This window comes from Salmo trutta, chromosome 17 (assembly GCF_901001165.1).
Source record: "Salmo trutta chromosome 17, fSalTru1.1, whole genome shotgun sequence".
Taxonomy (NCBI): domain Eukaryota; kingdom Metazoa; phylum Chordata; class Actinopteri; order Salmoniformes; family Salmonidae; genus Salmo; species Salmo trutta.
The window spans coordinates 1,549,797-1,577,365 of NC_042973.1; the positions used below are offsets into that span (position 1 = coordinate 1,549,797).

The 27,569-nt window shown below is 43.3% G+C and overlaps 1 protein-coding gene across 6 annotated transcripts in view; it reads left to right on the forward strand.

Moving 5' to 3' along the window:
• Positions 1-27,569, forward strand: part of LOC115151429 (ubiquitin-protein ligase E3A) — a 46,410-nt gene that overhangs the window by 9,473 nt on the left and 9,368 nt on the right. For all 6 annotated transcript variants that reach the window (XM_029695356.1, XM_029695358.1, XM_029695355.1 and 3 more), the window contains 7 exons: positions 780-1,456; positions 1,726-1,803; positions 12,917-12,976; positions 15,919-16,020; positions 17,712-18,038; positions 21,561-21,705; positions 27,312-27,517. In XM_029695356.1, the coding sequence (XP_029551216.1) occupies positions 780-1,456; positions 1,726-1,803; positions 12,917-12,976; positions 15,919-16,020; positions 17,712-18,038; positions 21,561-21,705; positions 27,312-27,517 (1,595 nt within the window). The remainder of the gene's footprint in view (positions 1-779; positions 1,457-1,725; positions 1,804-12,916; positions 12,977-15,918; positions 16,021-17,711; positions 18,039-21,560; positions 21,706-27,311; positions 27,518-27,569) is intronic.

The following is a 27,569-nucleotide window of genomic DNA, read 5'->3' on the forward strand; positions in this document are numbered from 1 at the left end:
GTGGTATGCAGGGGAAGGTGGTGCCGCGGTATGCGGGGAAGGTGGTGCCGCGGTGTGCGGGGATGGTGGTGCCGCGGTATGCGGGAAAGGTGGTGCCGCGGTATGCAGGGGAAGGTGGTGCCGCGGTGTGCGGGGAAGGTGGTGCCGCGGTATGCGGGGAAGGTGGTGCCGCGGTGTGCGGGGAAGGTGGTGCCGCGGTGTGCGGGGAAGGTGGTGCCGCGGTGTGCGGGGAAGGTGGTGCCGCGGTGTGCGGGGAAGGTGGTGCCGCGGTATGCGGGGAAGGTGGTGCCGCGGTATGCGGGGAAGGTGGTGCCGCGGTATGCGGGGAAGGTGGTGCCGCGGTATGCTGGGGAAGGTGGTGCCGCGGTATGCTGGGGAAGGTGGTGCCGCGGTATGCTGGGGAAGGTGGTGCCGCGGTATGCTGGGGAAGGTGGTGCCGCGGTATGCTGGGGAAGGTGGTGCCGCGGTATGCTGGGGAAGGTGGTGCCGCGGTATGCGGGGAAGGTGGTGCCGCGGTATGCGGGGAAGGTGGTGCCGCGGTATGCAGGGGAAGGTGGTGCCGCGGTATGCAGGGGAAGGTGGTGCCGCGGTATGCAGGGGAAGGTGGTGCCGCGGTATGCAGGGGAAGGTGGTGCCGCGGTATGCAGGGGAAGGTGGTGCCGAATGGGGAAACAGACACAAACTTATTTTATTCTCCATTCATGCTGTTCAATAGTCATTCATTTTAGAGAGATTAAAATGGTTGCTCACTATGTTTCTCTTGTTATATCTGTTTCCAGAGGTGCATTACCTGACTGAGGAGAAGGTGTACGAGATCCTGAGTATCTGTGAGGGGAAGGAGGACTACTCTCCTCTGATCCGAGTCATCGGGAGGATCTTCTCCAGCGCTGACGGTCTGGTGCAGAGCTTCAGGAAAGACAAGGAACAACACCCCAACACCAAGGAGCAGCGCAAGACCCATCAGGCCAAAGATGAGGACAAGGACGAGGATGAGAAGGAGAGAACCACTGCCATGGAGCAGGAATCGGAGGAATCGGAGGCCTCGGCGTCCATGGAAGGGGCAACGGGATCGACGGAGAACAGACTGGGTCCTGTGGAGGTCTCGGTTGACATAGAAGCTGTGAGGAGAGTGTACGACAGACTCCTCTCCAACGAGAAGATCGAATCAGCCTTCCTCAACGCCCTGGTCTACCTAACTCCCAACGTAGAGCTGGATCTGACCTATCTAGACGTGTACAACACCAACCCAGACTACCTAAACATCTTCATCATCGTGATGGAGAACAGCAGCCTCCACAGCCCAGAGTACCTGGAGATGGCCATGCCTCTGTTCTGTAAGTGTATGAGTAAACTCCCTCTGCCTGCCCTGGCCAAGCTGACTCGCCTGTGGTCTCAGTACAGTGTAGAGCACATCAGGCGTATGATGGAGACCTTCCAGCAGCTCATCACCTACACGGTAACGTTACATTCTTTTATTTGATTTTGAGGTTTTTATTTCGTTGATGCTCGCAGTCGACAAGACTGAATTATGCGGAATACGCAGTTACTTGCATTCAATGTTTTAAGTACATTATTTTGACTTTTTTGTCATTTTCTGCCTACCTAGAGTGTTGATTCGTCTGTAGTAAATAGTTCTCTCTCAAAGTCAACAGCACATGATACAGCAGGTGGAAAAACTACAGTGAAATGCTGTTATACAAATGTGTTATTATTATCGTTATTAAGGTGATAAGCAACGAATACGACAGCGACAGTCTGGTGAACGATGACGAGCGCGTTGTGGCGGCCACCAAGTGTCTGAAGGTATGGGTCTTTTTTTTAAAATAGATTTTACATGTTAGTCATTTATCAGACGCTCTCATCCAGAGCAACTTAACATTGCATTCATCTTAAGGTAGCTAGGTGAGACGACCACATTTTACTTAACTTTTAAAAGCACTGAAGTTCACAGCCTTGCCTCCCTCTTATCTGACAGACGTGCTCGTTCCATACAACCAAGGATCTGGTCTATAACAATACCTAGTGTTACAACCAAGGATCTGGTCTAACAATACCTAGTGTTACAACCAAGGATCTGGTCTAACAATACCTAGTGTTACAACCAATGATCTAGTCTAACAATACCTAGTGTTACAACCAAGGATCTGGTCTATAACAATACCTAGTGTTACAACCAAGGATCTGGTCTAACAATACCTAGTGTTACAACCAAGGATCTGGTCTAACAATACCTAGTGTTACAACCAAGGATCTGGTCTATAACAATACCTAGTGTTACAACCAAGGATCTATTCTAACAATACCTAGTGTTACAACCAAGGACCTGGTCTAACAATACCTAGTGTTACAACCAAGGATCTGGTCTAACAATACCTAGTGTTACAACCAAGGATCTGGTCTATAACAATACCTAGTGTTACAACCAAGGATCTGGTCTAACAATACCTAGTGTTACAACCAAGGATCTAGTCTAACAATACCTAGTGTTACAACCAAGGATCTAGTCTAACAATACCTAGTGTTACAACCAAGGATCTGGTCTAACAATACCTAGTGTTACAACCAAGGATCTAGTCTAACAATACCTAGTGTTACAACCAAGGATCTGGTCTATAACAATACCTAGTGTTACAACCAAGGATCTGGTCTAACAATACCTAGTGTTACAACCAAGGATCTGGTCTAACAATACCTAGTGTTACAACCAAGGATCTGGTCTAACAATACCTAGTGTTACAACCACGGATCTGTTCTATAACAATACCTAGTGTTACAACCAAGGATCTAGTCTAACAATACCTAGTGTTACAACCAAGGATCTGGTCTATAACAATACCTAGTGTTACAACCAAGGATCTGGTCTAACAATACCTAGTGTTACAACCAAGGATCTGGTCTAACAATACCTAGTGTTACAACCAAGGATCTGGTCTATAACAATACCTAGTGTTACAACCAAGGATCTGGTCTATAACAATACCTAGTGTTACAACCAAGGATCTGGTCTAACAATACCTAGTGTTACAACCAAGGATCTAGTCTAACAATACCTAGTGTTACAACCAAGGATCTGGTCTAACAATACCTAGTGTTACAACCAAGGATCTGGTCTATAACAATACCTAGTGTTACAACCAAGGATCTAGTCTAACAATACCTAGTGTTACAACCAAGGATCTAGTCTAACAATACCTAGTGTTACAACCAAGGATCTGGTCTAACAATACCTAGTGTTACAACCAAGGATCTAGTCTAACAATACCTAGTGTTACAACCAAGGATCTGGTCTATAACAATACCTAGTGTTACAACCAAGGATCTGGTCTATAACAATACCTAGTGTTACAACCAAGGATCTGGTCTAACAATACCTAGTGTTACAACCAAGGATCTGGTCTAACAATACCTAGTGTTACAACCAAGGATCTGGTCTATAACAATACCTAGTGTTACAACCAAGGATCTAGTCTAACAATACCTAGTGTTACAACCAAGGATCTGGTCTATAACAATACCTAGTGTTACAACCAAGGATCTGGTCTATAACAATACCTAGTGTTACAACCAAGGATCTGGTCTAACAATACCTAGTGTTACAACCAAGGATCTGGTCTAACAATACCTAGTGTTACAACCAAGGATCTGGTCTATAACAATACCTAGTGTTACAACCAAGGATCTGGTCTATAACAATACCTAGTGTTACAACCAAGGATCTGGTCTATAACAATACCTAGTGTTACAACCAAGGATCTAGTCTAACAATACCTAGTGTTACAACCAAGGATCTGGTCTATAACAATACCTAGTGTTACAACCAAGGATCTGGTCTAACAATACCTAGTGTTACAACCAAGGATCTGGTCTATAACAATACCTAGTGTTACAACCAAGGATCTGGCCTAACAATACCTAGTGTTACAACCAAGGATCTGGTCTAACAATACCTAGTGTTACAACCAAGGATCTGGTCTAACAATACCTAGTGTTACAACCAAGGATCTGGCCTAACAATACCTAGTGTTACAACCAAGGATCTAGTCTAACAATACCTAGTGTTACAACCAAGGATCTGGTCTATAACAATACCTAGTGTTACAACCAAGGATCTGGCCTAACAATACCTAGTGTTACAACCAAGGATCTGCTCTAACAATACCTAGTGTTACAACCAAGGATCTGGTCTATAACAATACCTAGTGTTACAACCAAGGATCTGGTCTATAACAATACCTAGTGTTACAACCAAGGATCTGGTCTATAACAATACCTAGTGTTACAACCAAGGATCTGGCCTAACAATACCTAGTGTTACAACCAAGGATCTGATCTAACAATACCTAGTGTTACAACCAAGGATCTGTTCTAACAATACCTAGTGTTACAACCAAGGATCTGGTCTATAACAATACCTAGTGTTACAACCAAGGATCTGGTCTATAACAATACCTAGTGTTACAACCAAGGATCTAGTCTAACAATACCTAGTGTTACAACCAAGGATCTGGTCTAACAATACCTAGTGTTACAACCAAGGATCTGGTCTAACAATACCTAGTGTTACAACCAAGGATCTAGTCTAACAATACCTAGTGTTACAACCAAGGATCTGGTCTATAACAATACCTAGTGTTACAACCAAGGATCTGGTCTAACAATACCTAGTGTTACAACCAAGGATCTGGTCTATAACAATACCTAGTGTTACAACCAAGGATCTGGTCTATAACAATACCTAGTGTTACAACCAAGGATCTAGTCTAACAATACCTAGTGTTACAACCAAGGATCTGGTCTATAACAATACCTAGTGTTACAACCAAGGATCTGGTCTATAACAATACCTAGTGTTACAACCAAGGATCTGGTCTATAACAATACCTAGTGTTACAACCAAGGATCTGGTCTAACAATACCTAGTGTTACAACCAAGGATCTGGTCTATAACAATACCTAGTGTTACAACCAAGGATCTGGTCTATAACAATACCTAGTGTTACAACCAAGGACCTGGTCTATAACAATACCTAGTGTTACAACCAAGGATCTGGTCTATAACAATACCTAGTGTTACAACCAAGGATCTGGTCTATAACAATACCTAGTGTTACAACCAAGGATCTGGTCTATAACAATACCTAGTGTTACAACCAAGGATCTGGTCTATAACAATACCTAGTGTTACAACCAAGGATCTGGTCTATAACAATACCTAGTGTTACAACCAAGGATCTAGTCTAACAATACCTAGTGTTACAACCAAGGATCTGGTCTAACAATACCTAGTGTTACAACCAAGGATCTGGTCTAACAATACCTAGTGTTACAACCAAGGATCTAGTCTAACAATACCTAGTGTTACAACCAAGGATCTGGTCTATAACAATACCTAGTGTTACAACCAAGGATCTGGTCTAACAATACCTAGTGTTACAACCAAGGATCTGGTCTATAACAATACCTAGTGTTACAACCAAGGATCTGGTCTATAACAATACCTAGTGTTACAACCAAGGATCTAGTCTAACAATACCTAGTGTTACAACCAAGGATCTGGTCTATAACAATACCTAGTGTTACAACCAAGGATCTGGTCTATAACAATACCTAGTGTTACAACCAAGGATCTGGTCTATAACAATACCTAGTGTTACAACCAAGGATCTGGTCTAACAATACCTAGTGTTACAACCAAGGATCTGGTCTATAACAATACCTAGTGTTACAACCAAGGATCTGGTCTATAACAATACCTAGTGTTACAACCAAGGACCTGGTCTATAACAATACCTAGTGTTACAACCAAGGATCTGGTCTATAACAATACCTAGTGTTACAACCAAGGATCTGGTCTATAACAATACCTAGTGTTACAACCAAGGATCTGGTCTATAACAATACCTAGTGTTACAACCAAGGATCTGGTCTATAACAATACCTAGTGTTACAACCAAGGATCTGGTCTATAACAATACCTAGTGTTACAACCAAGGATCTGGTCTATAACAATACCTAGTGTTACAACCAAGGATCTGGTCTATAACAATACCTAGTGTTACAACCAAGGATCTGGTCTATAACAATACCTAGTGTTACAACCAAGGATCTGGTCTATAACAATACCTAGTGTTACAACCAAGGATCTGGTCTAACAATACCTAGTGTTACAACCAAGGATCTAGTCTATAACAATACCTAGTGTTACAACCAAGGATCTGGTCTAACAATACCTAGTGTTACAACCAAGGATCTGGTCTAACAATACCTAGTGTTACAACCAAGGATCTGGTCTAACAATACCTAGTGTTACAACCAAGGATCTGGCCTAACAATACCTAGTGTTACAACCAAGGATCTGGTCTATAACAATACCTAGTGTTACAACCAAGGATCTGGTCTATAACAATACCTAGTGTTACAACCAAGGATCTGGTCTAACAATACCTAGTGTTACAACCAAGGATCTGGTCTATAACAATACCTAGTGTTACAACCAAGGATCTGGTCTAACAATACCTAGTGTTACAACCAAGGATCTGGTCTAACAATACCTAGTGTTACAACCAAGGATCTGGTCTAACAATACCTAGTGTTACAACCAAGGATCTGGCCTAACAATACCTAGTGTTACAACCAAGGATCTGGTCTATAACAATACCTAGTGTTACAACCAAGGATCTGGTCTATAACAATACCTAGTGTTACAACCAAGGATCTGCTCTAACAATACCTAGTGTTACAACCAAGGATCTGGTCTATAACAATACCTAGTGTTACAACCAAGGATCTGGTCTAACAATACCTAGTGTTACAACCAAGGATCTGGTCTATAACAATACCTAGTGTTACAACCAAGGATCTGGTCTATAACAATACCTAGTGTTACAACCAAGGATCTAGTCTATAACAATACCTAGTGTTACAACCAAGGATCTGGTCTATAACAATACCTAGTGTTACAACCAAGGATCTGGCCTAACAATACCTAGTGTTACAACCAAGGATCTGGTCTATAACAATACCTAGTGTTACAACCAAGGATCTAGTCTAACAATACCTAGTGTTACAACCAAGGATCTGGTCTATAACAATACCTAGTGTTACAACCAAGGATCTAGTCTAACAATACCTAGTGTTACAACCAAGGATCTGGTCTAACAATACCTAGTGTTACAACCAAGGATCTGGTCTATAACAATACCTAGTGTTACAACCAAGGATCTAGTCTAACAATACCTAGTGTTACAACCAAGGATCTGGTCTAACAATACCTAGTGTTACAACCAAGGATCTGGTCTATAACAATACCTAGTGTTACAACCAAGGATCTAGTCTAACAATACCTAGTGTTACAACCAAGGATCTGGTCTATAACAATACCTAGTGTTACAACCAAGGATCTGGTCTAACAATACCTAGTGTTACAACCAAGGATCTGGTCTATAACAATACCTAGTGTTACAACCAAGGATCTGGCCTAACAATACCTAGTGTTACAACCAAGGATCTGCTCTAACAATACCTAGTGTTACAACCAAGGATCTGGTCTATAACAATACCTAGTGTTACAACCAAGGATCTGGTCTATAACAATACCTAGTGTTACAACCAAGGATCTGGTCTATAACAATACCTAGTGTTACAACCAAGGATCTGGCCTAACAATACCTAGTGTTACAACCAAGGATCTGATCTAACAATACCTAGTGTTACAACCAAGGATCTGTTCTAACAATACCTAGTGTTACAACCAAGGATCTGGTCTATAACAATACCTAGTGTTACAACCAAGGATCTGGTCTATAACAATACCTAGTGTTACAACCAAGGATCTAGTCTAACAATACCTAGTGTTACAACCAAGGATCTGGTCTAACAATACCTAGTGTTACAACCAAGGATCTGGTCTAACAATACCTAGTGTTACAACCAAGGATCTAGTCTAACAATACCTAGTGTTACAACCAAGGATCTGGTCTATAACAATACCTAGTGTTACAACCAAGGATCTGGTCTAACAATACCTAGTGTTACAACCAAGGATCTGGTCTATAACAATACCTAGTGTTACAACCAAGGATCTGGTCTATAACAATACCTAGTGTTACAACCAAGGATCTAGTCTAACAATACCTAGTGTTACAACCAAGGATCTGGTCTATAACAATACCTAGTGTTACAACCAAGGATCTGGTCTATAACAATACCTAGTGTTACAACCAAGGATCTGGTCTATAACAATACCTAGTGTTACAACCAAGGATCTGGTCTAACAATACCTAGTGTTACAACCAAGGATCTGGTCTATAACAATACCTAGTGTTACAACCAAGGATCTGGTCTATAACAATACCTAGTGTTACAACCAAGGACCTGGTCTATAACAATACCTAGTGTTACAACCAAGGATCTGGTCTATAACAATACCTAGTGTTACAACCAAGGATCTGGTCTATAACAATACCTAGTGTTACAACCAAGGATCTGGTCTATAACAATACCTAGTGTTACAACCAAGGATCTGGTCTATAACAATACCTAGTGTTACAACCAAGGATCTGGTCTATAACAATACCTAGTGTTACAACCAAGGATCTAGTCTAACAATACCTAGTGTTACAACCAAGGATCTGGTCTAACAATACCTAGTGTTACAACCAAGGATCTGGTCTAACAATACCTAGTGTTACAACCAAGGATCTAGTCTAACAATACCTAGTGTTACAACCAAGGATCTGGTCTATAACAATACCTAGTGTTACAACCAAGGATCTGGTCTAACAATACCTAGTGTTACAACCAAGGATCTGGTCTATAACAATACCTAGTGTTACAACCAAGGATCTGGTCTATAACAATACCTAGTGTTACAACCAAGGATCTAGTCTAACAATACCTAGTGTTACAACCAAGGATCTGGTCTATAACAATACCTAGTGTTACAACCAAGGATCTGGTCTATAACAATACCTAGTGTTACAACCAAGGATCTGGTCTATAACAATACCTAGTGTTACAACCAAGGATCTGGTCTAACAATACCTAGTGTTACAACCAAGGATCTGGTCTATAACAATACCTAGTGTTACAACCAAGGATCTGGTCTATAACAATACCTAGTGTTACAACCAAGGACCTGGTCTATAACAATACCTAGTGTTACAACCAAGGATCTGGTCTATAACAATACCTAGTGTTACAACCAAGGATCTGGTCTATAACAATACCTAGTGTTACAACCAAGGATCTGGTCTATAACAATACCTAGTGTTACAACCAAGGATCTGGTCTATAACAATACCTAGTGTTACAACCAAGGATCTGGTCTATAACAATACCTAGTGTTACAACCAAGGATCTGGTCTATAACAATACCTAGTGTTACAACCAAGGATCTGGTCTATAACAATACCTAGTGTTACAACCAAGGATCTGGTCTATAACAATACCTAGTGTTACAACCAAGGATCTGGTCTATAACAATACCTAGTGTTACAACCAAGGATCTGGTCTAACAATACCTAGTGTTACAACCAAGGATCTAGTCTATAACAATACCTAGTGTTACAACCAAGGATCTGGTCTAACAATACCTAGTGTTACAACCAAGGATCTGGTCTAACAATACCTAGTGTTACAACCAAGGATCTGGTCTAACAATACCTAGTGTTACAACCAAGGATCTGGCCTAACAATACCTAGTGTTACAACCAAGGATCTGGTCTATAACAATACCTAGTGTTACAACCAAGGATCTGGTCTATAACAATACCTAGTGTTACAACCAAGGATCTGGTCTAACAATACCTAGTGTTACAACCAAGGATCTGGTCTATAACAATACCTAGTGTTACAACCAAGGATCTGGTCTAACAATACCTAGTGTTACAACCAAGGATCTGGTCTAACAATACCTAGTGTTACAACCAAGGATCTGGTCTAACAATACCTAGTGTTACAACCAAGGATCTGGCCTAACAATACCTAGTGTTACAACCAAGGATCTGGTCTATAACAATACCTAGTGTTACAACCAAGGATCTGGTCTATAACAATACCTAGTGTTACAACCAAGGATCTGCTCTAACAATACCTAGTGTTACAACCAAGGATCTGGTCTATAACAATACCTAGTGTTACAACCAAGGATCTGGTCTAACAATACCTAGTGTTACAACCAAGGATCTGGTCTATAACAATACCTAGTGTTACAACCAAGGATCTGGTCTATAACAATACCTAGTGTTACAACCAAGGATCTAGTCTATAACAATACCTAGTGTTACAACCAAGGATCTGGTCTATAACAATACCTAGTGTTACAACCAAGGATCTGGCCTAACAATACCTAGTGTTACAACCAAGGATCTGGTCTATAACAATACCTAGTGTTACAACCAAGGATCTAGTCTAACAATACCTAGTGTTACAACCAAGGATCTGGTCTATAACAATACCTAGTGTTACAACCAAGGATCTAGTCTAACAATACCTAGTGTTACAACCAAGGATCTGGTCTAACAATACCTAGTGTTACAACCAAGGATCTGGTCTATAACAATACCTAGTGTTACAACCAAGGATCTAGTCTAACAATACCTAGTGTTACAACCAAGGATCTGGTCTAACAATACCTAGTGTTACAACCAAGGATCTGGTCTATAACAATACCTAGTGTTACAACCAAGGATCTAGTCTAACAATACCTAGTGTTACAACCAAGGATCTGGTCTATAACAATACCTAGTGTTACAACCAAGGATCTGGTCTAACAATACCTAGTGTTACAACCAAGGATCTGGTCTATAACAATACCTAGTGTTACAACCAAGGATCTAGTCTAACAATACCTAGTGTTACAACCAAGGATCTGGTCTATAACAATAGCCTATTATCTATACCTACAGTCCTCAGAAAGTATTCACACCCCTTGTTGTGTTACAGCCTGAATTTAAAATGAATTCAACTGAGATGTGTCACTGGCCTACACACTGGCCTACACACTGGCCTACACACTGGCCTACACACTGGCCTACACACTGGCCTACACACTGGCCTACACACTGGCCTACACACTGGCCTACACACTGGCCTACACACTGGCCTACACACTGGCCTACACACTGGCCTACACACTGGCCTACACACTGGCCTACACACTGGCCTACACACTGGCCTACACACTGGCCTACACACTGGCCTACACACTGGCCTACACACTGGCCTACACACTGGCCTACACACTGGCCTACACACTGGCCTACACACTGGCCTACACACTGGCCTACACACTGGCCTACACACTGGCCTACACACTGGCCTACACACTGGCCTACACACGATACCCCATAATGTCAAAGTGGATTTTTTGTTCTTTAACAAATTAATTAAAAATGAAATCCTGATTTATGTTTTGAGTCCTTTTCCCCCTGTTTCGGACTCTCCGGTTCGACAGAAATCGTGGTGAATCCTGACGACAACGCCAACCCTATAGCTTATAAATAGAGTGAAAACTAGCAACAGCTCAAACCAAATTTAATCTGGTCTAACAAATTAAATGGGTCAAACAGCCGAAAAGATAAAGACATATTTACACAAGCACTGGCATTTATACCTTCCTCCTATGCTGAGTCTCCCCCTTACACATCTGGACAGCCAATACATCTATGTTGCTAGACAGGCCTTTTAGTGATGCCTGTTCTCTCTCAGTTCATCTGACCTCACCTCGGACCAAATTCCTCACTCCTCCCCAACTCACGGCTGTCCTGCTGACTTGTACCAGCTACTGTGGCCCTTCTCTTTTCCAATAGGATACATGATGTTCTAACAGAACGTAAACGCTCTGCATTCCCCTCTCTCCCTCAGTGACATGAATAAGGATATTTCAAGTTTAGAAGTCCCAACCCATCACAGTTAACTGGGGCTGCCTAGTGGGGCAGAAATTTGACGAACTGACTTGTTAGGAAGGTGGCATCCTATGACGGGGGCCACTTTGAAAGTCACAGAGCTCTTCAGTAAGGACATTCTACTGCCGATGTTTCTCCATAGAGATTGGCATGGCTGTGTGCTCGATTTTATACACCTGTCAGCAATGAAATAGCCGACTCCACTCATTTGAAGGTGTGTCCTAATACCTTTGTATATATAGGGTACACTGGATTTGCTCACCAAGATGACATTGAATGTTCCTGAGTTGTCTAGTTACAGTTTTGGCTTAAATCGGCTTGAAAATCTATGACCAGACTTGAAAATGGTTTTCTAGCAACGATCAACAACCAACTTGACAGATCTTGAAGAATTTTTTTAAAGAATAATGTGCAAATATTGTTCAATCCAGGTGTTGAAAGCTCTTAGAGACTTACCCAGAAAGACTCACAGCTGTGATCACTGCCAAAGGTGATTCTAACATGACTCGGGTGTGAATATTCAATTAGATATTTCTGTATTTCATTGTCAATAAATTAGCATATTTCTAAAAAAACATGTTTTCACTTTGTCATTTTGGGGTGTAGATTAAGTGAGAAGAAAAAAACAAACAATTTAATCCATTTTAAATTAAGGTTGTAACACAGTGGAATAAGTTAAGGGGTATGAATACTTCCTGATGGCAGGAAGTGGTTCTACACCTACTAGAACCAAGGAGAATCCTTTATTGGATCCCCACAGCTATGGAACGACCTGTCAGGAAAGAGGGGCAGACAGTCAAGGTTTTTAAATCTCGTTTGAAAAGCCACTTTTTTTTTTTTTTTTTTTTTTGCCTGGTTTTTAATAAAGGACTTTACTGTTATTTTGCTTTTTACTGTAAATCAACGATTTCACAATTTATTGTAGACATTTTTATAAATGTTATAGTTGTAATTGATTGTTTTACTGTAAAGTGTGTTGTGATTTGAATCATGTTTGATTCTATTTGAAGCTGGTGTTCTACGCCAACCTGCTGGGAGGTGACCTCGATACGGGCCACAACGAAGACGAGGTAAGAAATGTTGTCTGGCTGGAGCAGCTTACTGATTTAGGATTATCTAATAAACTCATAATCAACTAGAAAGGTATTTTGTCCATGAAGAGAAGTTGTGTGACTTGCTTTAACTGTTTAGGTAGCCTTTTCCACTTCAATATGGATTGAAAGTGCCATATTTTTGTCTTGACTGATAACCATTATAAATTTGAGCACCGCACTCAACAAGAAGTTGCTGCCATCCTCCCAACTAATTGGGAAACTTTTTCACATTTGTTGTCTGAGGTAAACGTTGTAAATCAAGAGGTTGTTCTGACGGATGAGACTCTGAGGGTTATAATAAAGCTTTAAGGTCATATAGTCTCTCAGGGCCGTACCCCTGGACAGGACGCCGGCCTATCACAGGGCCTTACCCCTGGACAGGACGCCGGCCTATCACAGGGCCGTACCCCTGGACAGGACGCCAGCCTATCACAGGGCCGTACCCCTGGACAGGACGCCGGCCTATCACAGGGCCGTACCCCTGGACAGGACGCCGGCCTATCACAGGGCCGTACCCCTGGACAGGACGCCGGCCTATCACAGAGCCGTACCCCTGGACAGGACGCCGGCCTATCACAGGGCCTTAACCCCGATCTTATCTCCTTAATGCTGAATGTCAAGAGGAGACTTATCAGGTCCCATTTTTACAGTCTTTGGTTTGACTCGACCAGAGATTGAACTCACAACCTTCCAATCTCAGGGCAGACACTCTAACCACAAGGACACTGAGTTGGTTATAGAAGGTGGGTTATGTAGTCATTACCCATAAGGCATGTCTGTTCTTCCAGTGGACGATTCAGACTAGTTTTACCAAACTGCCCCTGTAATTGTTTTTTGTTTTTTCCTCATTCAAAATTGACTGTTATGATGGAAGCCTGGAGGCTGTTCTGGGCTTGAAGATAATTCACATGTCTAGGGATAGTCCAATATTGACCTAATGACCTTCAGTTCACATGTCTAGGGACAGTTTAATATTGACCTAATGACCTTCAGTTCACATGTCTAGGAACAGTCTATTAGTGACCTAATGACCTTCAGTTCAGAAAGTCAAAATACTAATGTATATTAGTAAGCACCATGAACTGTAACCTGCAGACATTTTAATTACCTGACGGATTTGACAATTTTATAAATTCTTGGGTCAATATCGTCTACTTCCATCTTTAAAAAGAGAAGTATGGCACTATGAAAGATGTGACGACACAGATCATTCGTCTGTACGCTACGTGCAAACTACTTTTGTTTTAAGCATCGATTTAGTCTCATGTTCTGACCCAAACTGGGTGCAGAACCTGATAAACTCCCTCAAAACACAGGGATGACGATTCACACAGGTTAGTAATATCAGAGGATCCTGGGAGTTTCCCGGAAAACAGTTTTTTTTAGAGCTTGGATAATAACCTTTCTGCCAAGTAAAAATGACTGACATGGTAGATTTTTTTGCTTGTGCACATGATTACATTACCGAAGCTCCCGCAGTAAAACTGATCCTGTCCGAAAAGGGCTTAAAATCGTATTTTATAACTTAGCTAGCCATGTCGGCAGTAGAATACGCTTCCAAATGATGTCCACCTCACCCAGATTGTGGGTTTTATAATGGAATGTTTTCGGATTGCGTAAACAACAGCCATTTTGTGATGGTGGGGGATACTTTCCTTACACAAAACTACAAGTTTGCTGGCTTCAGTTCCTCAATGGCAAAGCTAAGAGGTCAAAAGAGGTTAAAAAAAAAGCACCTTTCCTTGAGTCATAATGCATTGAAATTACTTACGATCTGCATAGTTTAGATTGGTGTGTGTCCATTTGGAGACACCAGTTATTCCTCTCACTGAAACCCACAGTTTGGAGAGGTGTGGAGACACCAGTTATTCCTCTCACTGAAACCCACAGTTTGGAGAGGTGTGGAGCCACTTGGAAACACCAGTTAGTCCTCTCACTGAAACCCACAGTTTGGAGAGGTGTGGGTCCACTTGGAGACACCAGCTAGTCCTCTCACTGAAACCCACAGTTTGGAGAGGTGTGGGTCCACTTGGAGACACCAGTTAGACCTCTCACTGAAACCCACAGTTTGGAGAGGTGTGGAGACACCAGTTATTCCTCTCACTGAAACCCACAGTTTGGAGAGGTGTGGAGCCACTTGGAAACACCAGTTAGTCCTCTCCCTGAAACCCACAGTTTGGAGAGGTGTGGGGCCACTTGGAGACACCAGTTATTCCTCTCACTGAAACCCACAGTTTGGAGAGGTGTGGGGCCACTTGGAAACACCAGTTATTCCTCTCCCTGAAACCCACAGTTTGGAGAGGTGTGGGTCCACTTGGAAACACCAGTTAGTCCTCTCACTGAAACCCACAGTTTGGAGAGGTGTGGGTCCACTTGGAGACACCAGTTATTCCTCTCACTGAAACCGACAGTTTGGAGAGGTGCGGGTCCACTTGGAGACACCAGTTATTCCTCTCCCTGAAACCCACAGTTTGGAGAGGTGTGGGTCCACTTGGAAACACCAGTTAGTCCTCTCCCTGAAACCCACAGTTTGGAGAGGTGTGGGTCCACTTGGAAACACCAGTTATTCCTCTCACTGAAACCATTGTAATCGTTTTTTCTTATCTTGTACCTACTCTGAAAGTTCAATTAATATTCTTATCATGTTACTGTAAGTATCCGGAGTATTTTCAGATTTCGTTATCAACAAATACAGTGAAAGTACTGTTGATGTAAAATGCACATCAAATCAACAATGTAATGTTTGGATTCATTCTTGTCAGATGTACAGTTGTGTCCTCACCTTTTTGGTCTAATAATTTACCCATAATCCTCAGTGTTCTCTTTCATGGTTCTGTAAGGAACGTTTCAATTTGGCCATGTAGGTCAAGTATTTTTATGGTAGTGGGAGAAGTTTTAAAAAGTGCAAATTCAATCAGGAGGAGGAGCCCCCGTCTGAGTCCAGCGAGCTCACCTTGCAGGAGCTCTTGGGGGAGGAGAGGAGGAACAAGAAGGGGCCCCGGGTCGACCCTCTGGAGAAGGTAAAGAATTCACTTTTTCTTTGTTATCCTCAATAATTTACAGTAAAAGTATTCAGATCGCTTGACTTTATCCACGTTATGTTACAGCCTTATTCTAAAATCGATTAAATAGTTGTTCCCCCCTCATCAATCTACACACAATACCCCATAATGACAAAGCAAAAACTGGTTTAGAAATTTTTGCTAATTTATTCACACAAAAAGACTTCAATATCACATTTACATTAGTATTCAGACCCTTTACTCAGTACTTTGTTGAAACACCTATGGCAGCGATTAAATCCTCAAGTCTTTTTGGGTATGACCCTACAAGCTTGGCACACCTGTATTTGGGGAGTTTCTCCCATTTTTCTCTACAGATCCTCTCAAGCTCTGTCAGGTTGGATGGGGAGCGTCACTGCACAGATATTTTCAGGTCTCTCCAGAGATGTTCGATCGGGTTCAAGTCCGGGCAACTCAAGGACATTCAGTGACTCGTCCCAAAGCCACTCCTGCGTTGTCTTGGCTGTGTGCTTAGGGTCGTTGTCCTGTTGGATGGTGAACCTTCGCCCCAGCCTGAGGTCCTGAGCACTCTGGAGCAGGTTTTCATTAAGGCCTGATGGGTGGACTACTGCAGAGATGATTGCCCTTCCGGAAGCTTCTCCCATCTCCACAGAGGAACTCTGGAGCTCTGTCAGCTGACCAAGGCACTTTCACCTGATTGCTCAGTTTGGCCGGGCGGCCATCTCTAGAAACAATCTTTGTGGTTCCAAACTTCTTCCATTTTAGAATGATGGAAGCCACTGTGTTCTTGGGGACCTTCAATGCTGCAGACATTTTTTGGTACCCTTCCCCAGATCTGTGCCTCGACACAATCCTGTCTCGGAGCTCTACGGACAATTCCTTCAACCTCATGGCTTGGTTTTTGCTCTGACATGCACTGTCAACTGTGGGACCTGAGGAAGCACAGTTCCTGCTCAGCCCAGTCAAAACTGTTCGCTGCTCTGGCACCCCTATGGTGGAACAAGCTCCCTCACGACACCAGGACAGCGGAGTCAATCACCACCTTCCGGAGACACCTGAAACCCCACCTCTTTAAGGAATACCTGGGATAGGATAAAGTAATCCTTCTAACCCCCCCCCCCCTAAAAGATTTAGATGTACTATTGTAAAGTGGTTGTTCCACTGGATATCATAGGTGAATGCACCAATTTGTAAGTCGCTCTGGATAAGAGCGTCTGCTAAATTACTTAAATGTAAATATGTGTGCCTTTCCAAATCATGTCCAATCAATAGAATTTACCACAGGTGGACTACAATCAAGTTGTAGAAACATCTCCAGGAGGATCAATGGAAACAGGAAGCACCAGAGCTCAATTTAGAGATTAAAAGGAAAGGGTCTGAATACTTATATAAATAAGGTATGTTTTTGTATTTTTAATAAATTACCAACATTTCTAAAAACCTGTTGGCTTTGTCATTATGGGGTATGGTGTGTGTGTATATTGAGGGACAATTTAAAAAAAATCTGTTTTAGATTAAAGCTGTAACAAAATATGGAAAAAGTCAAGAGGTCTGAATACTTTCCAAATGCACTGCAAATTATTTTTTTGTGTTATCCTCAATGATTTAAATACTTTGTTATCCACAGTGATTTGGAATGGATAGTGTCCACGTGTGGTTAAATTGTTTTTAAATTGTCCAATGAAAAGGAGCTGGGCGTCAGGACCCTGGACTGCAGACGGCCTCTCATCCCCTTCGAGGAGTTTGTCAACGAACCGTTGAACGATGTTCTAGAGATGGACAAGGACTTTACCTTCTTCAAGGTGGACTCGGAGAGTAAGTTCTCCTTCCAGAGCTGTCCCTTCGTCCTCAACGCCTGCACCAAGAGCCTGGGTCTGTACTACGACAACCGCATCAGCATGTACAGCGAGAGGAGGATCACAGCGCTCTACAGCCTGGTACAAGGACAGCAGCTCAACCCGTACCTCAGACTCAAAGTACGGCGAGACCACATCATCGACGACGCCCTCGTCAGGGTGAGTCACAAACAACACACACACACACACACACATATATATATATATAGTACCAGTCCAAAGTTTGGACACACCTACTTATTCCAGGTTTTTCATTATTTTTATTTTTTTGTATTGCCCAATGCAATTTAAGTAAAGTGATTAGATTTGTTACATACAGATTTTTTTTAAACTTTCTCTGAAGTAAAACCATAATAGTCATCATGATAGTTGGACATTGGTGTATACAGTGTCAACAAAAAGTGTGAACTCTTTGGAAATATCTGGATTTCTGCATAAATTGGCCATAAAATTTGATCTGATCTTCATCTAGATCACAACAATAGACAAACACAGTTTGCTTAAACTAATAACACACAAACAATTCTATGTTTTCATGTCTTTATTGAACACATTGTGTAAACATTCACAGTGCAGGGTGGGAAAAGTATGTGAACCCTTGGATGTAATAACTGGTTGACCCTCCGTTGGCAGCAATAACCTCAACCAAATGTTTTTTGTGGTTGTGGATCAGACCTGCACAATGGTCAGGAGCAATTTTGGACCATTCCTCTTTACAAAACTATTTCAGTTCAGCATTATTATGTGCGATGTCTTGTGTGAACTGCTCTCTGAGATGCTGTGGCATGACCTCTAATCGGGTTGAGGTCAGGACTGACTGGGCCACCCCAGAAGGCAGTGCTTCTTCTGATCTTAGGTCCTGAGATCTGCGTCTCACAAAGACACGGCGGTTGGACCCAGAAATCTCACATTTGGACTCCAGACCAAAGGACAGATTTCCACCGGTCTAATGTCCATTATTCGTGTTTCTTGGCCCAAGCAAGTCTCTTCTTATTATTGGTGTCCTTTAGTAGTGGTTTCTATGGAGCAATTCGACCATGAAGGCCTGATTCACACAGTCTCCTCTGAACAGTTGATGTTGAGATGTGCATTCAGACCCTTTGACTTTTTCAACATTTTTGTTATATTACAGCCTTATTCTAAAATGGATTAAATAAAATGATATCTACACTCAATAGCCAATAATGACAAAGCGAAAACAGGTTGAGATTTTTGTAAATGTTTATAAAAAAAATGTAAAATATTTTATTTACATAAATATTCAGACACTTTGCTATGAGACTCGATATTGAGCTCAGGTGCATCCTGTTTCCATTGATCATCCTGGAGATGTTTCTACAACTTGATTGGAGTCCACCTGTGGTAAATTCAATTGATTGGACATGATTTGGAAAGGCACACATCTGTCTATATAAAGGTCCCACAGTTGACAGTGCATGTCAGAGCAAAAACCAAGCCATGAGGTTGAAGGAATTGTCTGGAGAGCTCAGAAACAGGATTGTGTCGAGGCACAGATCTGGGGGAGGACACCAAAACATTTCTGCAGCATTGAAGGTCCCCAAGAACACAGTGGCCTCCATCATTCTAAATGGAAAATTAAACATTGATGGCGATTGCATCGTCTGTGGACCTTTTGGGGCGGTATGCAAGCTGAAGTGGGTCTAGGGTGTCAGGTAGGGTGGAGGTGATATGATCCTTGACTAGTCTCTCAAAGCACTTCATGATGACAGAAGTGAGTGCTACAGGGTGATTAGTTAGTCATTTAGTTCAGTTACTTTCGCTTTCTTGGGTACAGGAACAATGGTGGACATCTTGAAGCAAGTGGGGACAGCAGACTGGGATATGTCCGTCAACACTCCAGCCAGCTGGTCTGCGCATGCTCTGAGGACGCGGCTAGGGATGCCGTCTGGGCAGGCAGCCTTGCAAGGGTTAACACGCTTCAATGTCTTACTCATCTTGGCCACAGAGAACGAGAGCCCACAGTCCTCTTCAGCGTGCCGCGTCGATGGCACTGTGTTATCCTCAAATCGAGCAAAGATTGTGTTTTAGCTTGTCCAGGAGCAAGACGTCGGTGTCCGCGACGTGGCTGGTTTTCCCTTTGTAATTCATGATTGACTGTAGATCCTGCCACATACGTCTCGTGTCTGAGCCGTTGAATTGCGACTCCGCTTTGTCTCTGTACTGACGTTTTGCCTGTTTGATTGCAAGTGCATAACTGCACTGTTTCTTTTCAACCATATTCCCATTCACCTTGCCGTGGTTTGCGCTTTCAGTTTTGCTGCCATCTATCCACGGTTTCTGGTTAGGAGGGTAGGTTTTAATGGTCACAGTGGGAACAACATCCCCTGTGCACTTCCCGATGAACTGCGTCACCGTGTTCAGTGTTATTCTCAGAGGCAACCCGGAACATAGCCCAGTCCGCGTGATCAAAACAATCTTGAAGCATGGATTCCGATTGGTCAGACCAGCGTTGAACAGTTCTTAGCACGGATAATTTCTGTTTGAGTTTCTGCCTATAGGAAGGGAGTAGCAGAATGGAGTCATCATCTGATTTGCCGAAAGGAGGAAGGGGGAGGGCCTTGTAGCCATCCAGGAAGAGAGAGTAACAACGATAGAGTTTTTGAAGCTCAAGTTCTACAGTCAATGTGTTGGTAGAACTTCAGTAGTGTTTTCCTCAGATTTGCTTTGTTAAAATCCCCAGCTACAATAAATGTGGCCTCCAGGATATGTGGTTTCCAGTTGCACAAAGTCTAGTGTAGTTCCTTGAGGGCCGTCGTGGTATCGGCTTGAGGGGGAATATACTGCGATATGGCTGCGACATTAGCCGAAGAGAATTCTCTTGGGAGGTAATATGGTCAACATTTGAGGTATTCGAGGTCGGGTGAACTAAAGGACTTGAGTTCCTGTACATTACCACAATCACACCATGAGTTGTTAATCATGAAACACCTCCGCATTTCTTCTTCCCGGAGAGTTCTTTATTCCTGTCTGCGTGATGTACTGAGAACCCTGCTGGCTGTACGGACAGGGACAGTATATCCTTACAGAGCCATGATTCCATGAAACAGAGTATGTTACAATCCCTCATGTCTCTCTGGAAGGAGATCCTCGCCCTGAGCTCGTCTCTACTCTATTGTCCAGGGATTGAACATTAGCCAGTAATATACTCAGAAGCGGTGGATGGCGTGTTCGCCTCCTGACTCGGACTAGAAGTCCACTCCGAATACCTCATCTCTGTGGCATCTTACCTCTGGGATAAGTTCATGTACCTTGGGGGGTACGAACAAAGAATCCAATTCAGATAAGTAATATTTTTGTTCGAAATGCAGGTGAGTGATTTCCGTCTGTATGTAAAAACGCGAAGAACATTCTGGGGTAATGTAAGAAATAACAAAAACCAAAATAATACTGCAGAGTTGCTTAGCGGTCACGTCGGTCGGACTCCCTCTAGTCATCAGTGTCTTTAATTATTTTGTCAGACAAGCTCGGTGCATATCGTTGATTTGATTTAAAACACATTGGATGTGTCTAGATATGGAAAAATACTTTTTAACATTTCTACCAATCGATTGGTGGAAAGAACAGACGTCTCTCGGTCGACCAAGACCAGGCTAAGGTGAATGGGAAGGGTTCCTCTGTGTGTCTGTCCCCTCTCCTAACCTAATGGTCTGCGTCCTACAGTTAGAGATGATCTCCATGGAGAACCCTGCGGACCTGAGGAAGCAGCTGTTTGTGGAGTTTGAAGGCGAGCAGGGCGTCGACGAGGGAGGGGTCTCTAAAGAGTTCTTCCAGCTAGTCCTGGAGGAGATGTTTAACCCTGATATTGGTGAGATGTTCTGCTTGGAATTGAATGCTTTATCTGTGGTTGATAAAATACAATGTAGTCTCTCAGGCTTTGCGTTATTCATGTTGTTATATGTAAGCCAAAGACACTTTCCTAATGTATATAGAAATGTATCAAGACCCCTTCTGTTTTTCCACATTTTGTTACATTAGTCTTATTCTAAAATGGATAAAGTACATTTTTTTAAATCCTCATCAATCTAGATATAATGACAAAGCGAAAACAAGTTTAGTCGTTTTTGCTAATGTATTAAATATAAATAACAGATACCTTATTTTACATAAGCATTCAGACCCTTTGATTTGAGACTCGAAATTGATCCTCCTTGATGTTTCTACAACTTCATTGGAGTCCACTTGTGGTAAATTCAATTGAATGGACATGATTTGGAAAGGCACACACCTGTCTATACAAGGTCCCACAGTTGACAGTGCATGTCAGAGCAAAAACCAAGCCATGAGGTCGAAGGAATTGTCTGGAGAGCTCAGGGACAGATCTGGGGAAGGGTACCAAAAAATGTCTGCAGCATCGAAGGTCCCCAAGAACACAGTGGCCTCCATCATTCTTAAATGGAACAAGTTTGGAACCACCAAGACTCTTCCTAGAGCTGGCCGCACAACCAAACTGAGCTATCGGGGCAGAAGGGCCTTGGTCAGAGAGGTGCCCAAGAACCCAATGGTCATTCTGACAGAGCTCCAGAGTTTCTCTGAGGAGATGGGAGAACCTTTCAGAAGGACAACCATCTCTGCAGCACTCTACTAATCAGGCCTTTATGGTAGAGTGACCAGACGGAAGCCACTCCTCAGTAAAACGCACATGACAACCCGCTTGGAGTTTGCCCAAAGTACGTAAAGACTATCAGACCATGAGAAACAAGATTCTCTGGTCTGATGAAACCGAGATTAAACTATTTGTCCTGAATGCCAAGCGTCACGTCTGGAGGAAACCTGGCACCATCCCTACGGTGAAGCATGGTGGTGGCAGCATCATGCTGTGGGAATGTCTTTCAGCGGCAGGGACTGGGAGACTAGTCAGGATCGAGGGAAAGATGAATGGAGCAAAGTACAGAGAGGTCTTTGATAAAAACCCACTCCAGAGCGTTCAGGACCTCAGACTGGGGTGAAGGTTCACCTTCCAACAGGACAACGATCCTAAGCACACAGCCAAGACAACGCAGGAGTGGCTTCGGGACAAGTCTCTGAATGTCCTTGATTGGCCCAGCCAGAGCCCGGACTTGAACCCCGATCAAACATCTCTGGAGAGACCTGAAAATAGCTGTGTAGCGACGCTCCCCATCCAACCTGACAGACCTTGAGACGATCTGCAGAGAAGAATGGGAGAAACTCCCCAAATACAGGTGTGCCAAGCTTGTAGTGTCATACCTAAGAAGACTCGAGGCTGTAATCCCTGCCTAAGGTGCTTCAACAAAGTACTTAACTAATAAATTGCAACTGGCTTAGAGGAAAGCCAGAGTGTCTATGTATGTGGATGACTCAACACTATACACGTCAGCTACGACAGCGACTGAAATGACTGCAACACTTAAAGAGCTGCAGTTAGTTTCAGAGTGGGTGGCAAGGAATAAGTTAGTCCTAAATATATATTTTTAAACTAAAAGCATTGTATTTGGGACAAATCATTCACTAAACCCTAAACCTCAACTAAATCTTGTAATAAATCATGTGGAAATTGAGCAAGTTTAGGTGACTAAACTGCTTGGAATTACCTTGAATTGTAAACTGTCCTGGTCAAAACATATTGATACAACAGTAGCTAAGACGGAGAAGTATGTCCATAATAAAGCTATGCTCTACCTTCTTAACAACACTGTCAACAAGGCAGGTCCTACAGGCCCTAGTTTCTACCTTAACAACACTATCAACAAGGCAGGTCCTACAGGCCCTAGTTTCTACCTTAACAACACTATCAACAAGGCAGGTCCTACAGGCCCTAGTTTCTACCTTAACAACACTGTCAACAAGGCAGGTCCTACAGGCCCTAGTTTCTACCTTAACAACACTATCAACAAGGCAGGTCCTACAGGCTCTAGTTTCTACCTTCTTCACAACACTGTCAACAAGGCAGGTCCTACAGGCCCTAGTTTCTACCTTAACAACACTATCAACAAGGCAGGTCCTACAGGCCCTAGTTTCTGCCTTCTTAACAACACTATCAACAAGGCAGGTCCTACAGGCCCTAGTTTCTACCTTCTTCACAACACTGTCAACAAGGCAGGTCCTTCAGGCCCTAGTTTCTACCTTCTTTTAACAACACTATCAACAAGGCAGGTCCTACAGGCCCTAGTTTCTACCTTCTTTTAACAACACTATCAACAAGGCAGGTCCTTCAGGCCCTAGTTCTGTCACACCTGGACACCTGTTCAGTCGTGTGGTCAGGTGCCACATCAAAGGACTTAAGAAAATTGCAATTGGTTCAGAACCCTTGGATGTACACAGAGAACTAATATTAATAATATGCATGTCAATCTCTCCTGGCTGAAAGTGGAGGAGAGATTGACCTCATCACTACTTTTATTTATGAGAGGTATTGACATGTTGAATGCACCGAGCTGTCTGTCTAAACTACTGGCACACAGCTCAGACACCCATGCATACCCCACAAGACATGCCACCAGAGGTCTGTTTAAACTACTGGCACACAGCTCGGACACCCATGCATACCCCACAAGACATGCCACCAGAGGTCTGTTTAAACTACTGGTACACAGCTCAGACACCCATCCATACCCCACAAGACATGCCACCAGAGGTCTGTTTAAACTACTGGTACACAGCTCAGACACCCATCCATACCCCACAAGACATGCCACCAGAGGTCTGTCTAAACTACTGGCACACAGCTCAGACACCCATGCATACCCCACAAGACATGCCACCAGAGGTCTGTCTAAACTACTGGCACACAGCTCAGACACCCATCCATACCCCACAAGACATGCCACCAGAGGTCTCTTCACAGTCCCCAAGTCCAGAACAGGCTATGGGAGGCACACAGTACTACATAGAGCCATGACTACATGGAACTCTATTCCACATCAGGTAACTGACGCAAGCAGTAAAATTAGATTTAAAAAACAAAACAAATAAAATAAAAAACACCTTATGGAGCAGCGGGGACTGTGAAGAAAGACAGACAGACAGACAGACAGACAGACAGACAGACAGACAGACAGACAGACAGACAGACAGACAGACAGACAGACAGACAGACAGACAGACAGACAGACAGACAGACAGACAGACAGACAGACAGACAGACAGACAGACAGACAGACAGACAGACAGACAGGATAACATACGCACTATACTCACATGTATACATGGATTTAGTACTGTATATATGTGGTAGTGTTGGAGTAAGGGCCTGAGGGCACATAGTCTGTGAATGTATTGTAATGTTTTTAAAATTGTATAAACTGCCTTAATTTTTCTTGACCCCAGGAAGAGTAGCTGCTGCCTTGACAGGAACTAATGGGGATCCATAATAAACCCCAGGAAGAGTAGCTGCTGCCTTGGCAGGAACTAATGGGCATCCATAATAAACCCCAGGTAGAGTAGCTGCTGCCTTGGTAGGTACTAATGGGGATCCATAATAAACCCCAGGTAGAGTAGCTGCTGCCTTGGCAGGAACTAATGGGGATCCATAATAAACCCCAGGTAGAGTAGCTGCTGCCTTGACAGGAACTAATGGGGATCCATAATAAACCCCAGGAAGAGTAGCTGCTGCCTTGACAGGAACTAATGGGCATCCATAATAAACCCCAGGAAGAGTAGCCGCTGCCTTGGCAGGAACTAATGGGGATCCATAATAAACCCCAGGAAGAGTAGCCGCTGCCTTGGCAGGAACTAATGGGCATCCATAATAAACCCCAGGAAGAGTAGCCGCTGCCTTGGCAGGAACTAATGGGGATCAATAATATACCCCAGGAAGAGTAGCCGCTGCCTTGGCAGGAACTAATGGGGATCCATAATAAACCCCAGGTAGAGTAGCTGCTGCCTTGGCAGGAACTAATGGGGATCCATAATAAACCCCAGGTAGAGTAGCTGCTGCCTTGACAGGAACTAATGGGCATCCATAATAAACCCCAGGAAGAGTAGCTGCTGCCTTGACAGGAACTAGTGGGGATCCATAATAAACCCCATAAGAGTAGCCGCTGCCTTGGCAGGAACTAATGGGCATCCATAATAAACCCCAGGAAGAGTAGCCGCTGCCTTGGCAGGAACTAATGGGGATCAATAATATACCCCAGGAAGAGTAGCCGCTGCCTTGGCAGGAACTAATGGGGATCCATAATAAACCCCAGGAAGAGTAGCCGCTGCCTTGGCAGGAACTAATGGGGATCCATAATAAACCCCAGGAAGAGTAGCCGCTGCCTTGGCAGGAACTAATGGGGATCCATAATAAACCCCAGGAAGAGTAGCCGCTGCCTTGGCAGGAACTAATGGGGATCCATAATAAACCCCAGGAAGAGTAGCTGCTGCCTTGGCCGGAACTAATGGGGATCCATAATAAACCCCAGGAAGAGTAGCCGCTGCCTTGGCAGGAACTAATGGGGATCCATAATAAACCCCAGGAAGAGTAGCCGCTGCCTTGACAGGAACTAATGGGGATCCATAATAAACCCCAGGAAGAGTAGCTGCTGCCTTGACAGGAACTAATGAGGATCCATAATAAACCCCAGGTAGAGTAGCTGCTGCCTTGGCAGGAACTAATGGGGATCCATAATAAACCCCAGGAAGAGTAGCTGCTGCCTTGGCAGGAACTAATGGGGATCCATAATAAACCCCAGGAAGAGTAGCTGCTGCCTTGGCAGGAACTAATGGGGATCCATAATAAACCCCAGGAAGAGTAGCTGCTGCCTTGGCAGGAACTAATGGGGATCCATAATAAACCCCAGGAAGAGTAGCTGCTGCCTTGGCAGGAACTAATGGGGATCCATAATAAACCCCAGGAAGAGTAGCTGCTGCCTTGGCAGGAACTAATGGGGATCCATAATAAACCCCAGGAAGAGTAGCTGCTGCCTTGGCAGGAACTAATGGGCATCCATAATAAACCCCAGGAAGAGTAGCTGCTGCCTTGGCAGGAACTAATGGGCATCCATAATAAACCCCAGGAAGAGTAGCTGCTGCCTTGGCAGGAACTAATGGGGATCCATAATAAACCCCAGGAAGAGTAGCTGCTGCCTTGGCAGGAACTAATGGAGATCCATAATAAATACAAAAGTAAAGGGTGTGAATACATATGTAAATGTGATATTTCAGGCTTTTTTAAATTAATTTGCCAAATTTCCCAAAATCCGTTTTTGTTTTGTCATTATGGGGTATTGTGTGTCGATTGATGACGTAAAACAATTTTGTTGTCCATTTTAAAGTAAGGCCGTAATGTAACAAAATGTGGAAGAAGTGAAGGGATCTGAACACTTTGCGAATGCACCGTATGTTAGCCATAGACACATTTCTATAAAAATATATATTTTGACAAAGTTTTAAACTTGAACTTAATATTCACAAACAAATTGTCCATCTGTTTTCTTGGTATTAAAGTCCAGTTCTCCCTCCCTCCTCCAGGCATGTTTACCTATGACGAGTCCACCAAGCTGTTCTGGTTCAACCCGCCTTCTCTGGAGAATGAGGCCCAGTTCACCCTGATTGGCATCGTCCTGGGCCTGGCCATCTACAACAACTGCATCCTGGATGTTCACTTTCCCATGGTGGTCTACAGGAAACTGATGGGGAAGAAAGGCACCTATCTGGACCTGGCAGACTCACATCCGGTACTTGAACATGCTGAAATATGTTTAAATGTCATTTTTAATCGGTCTATGT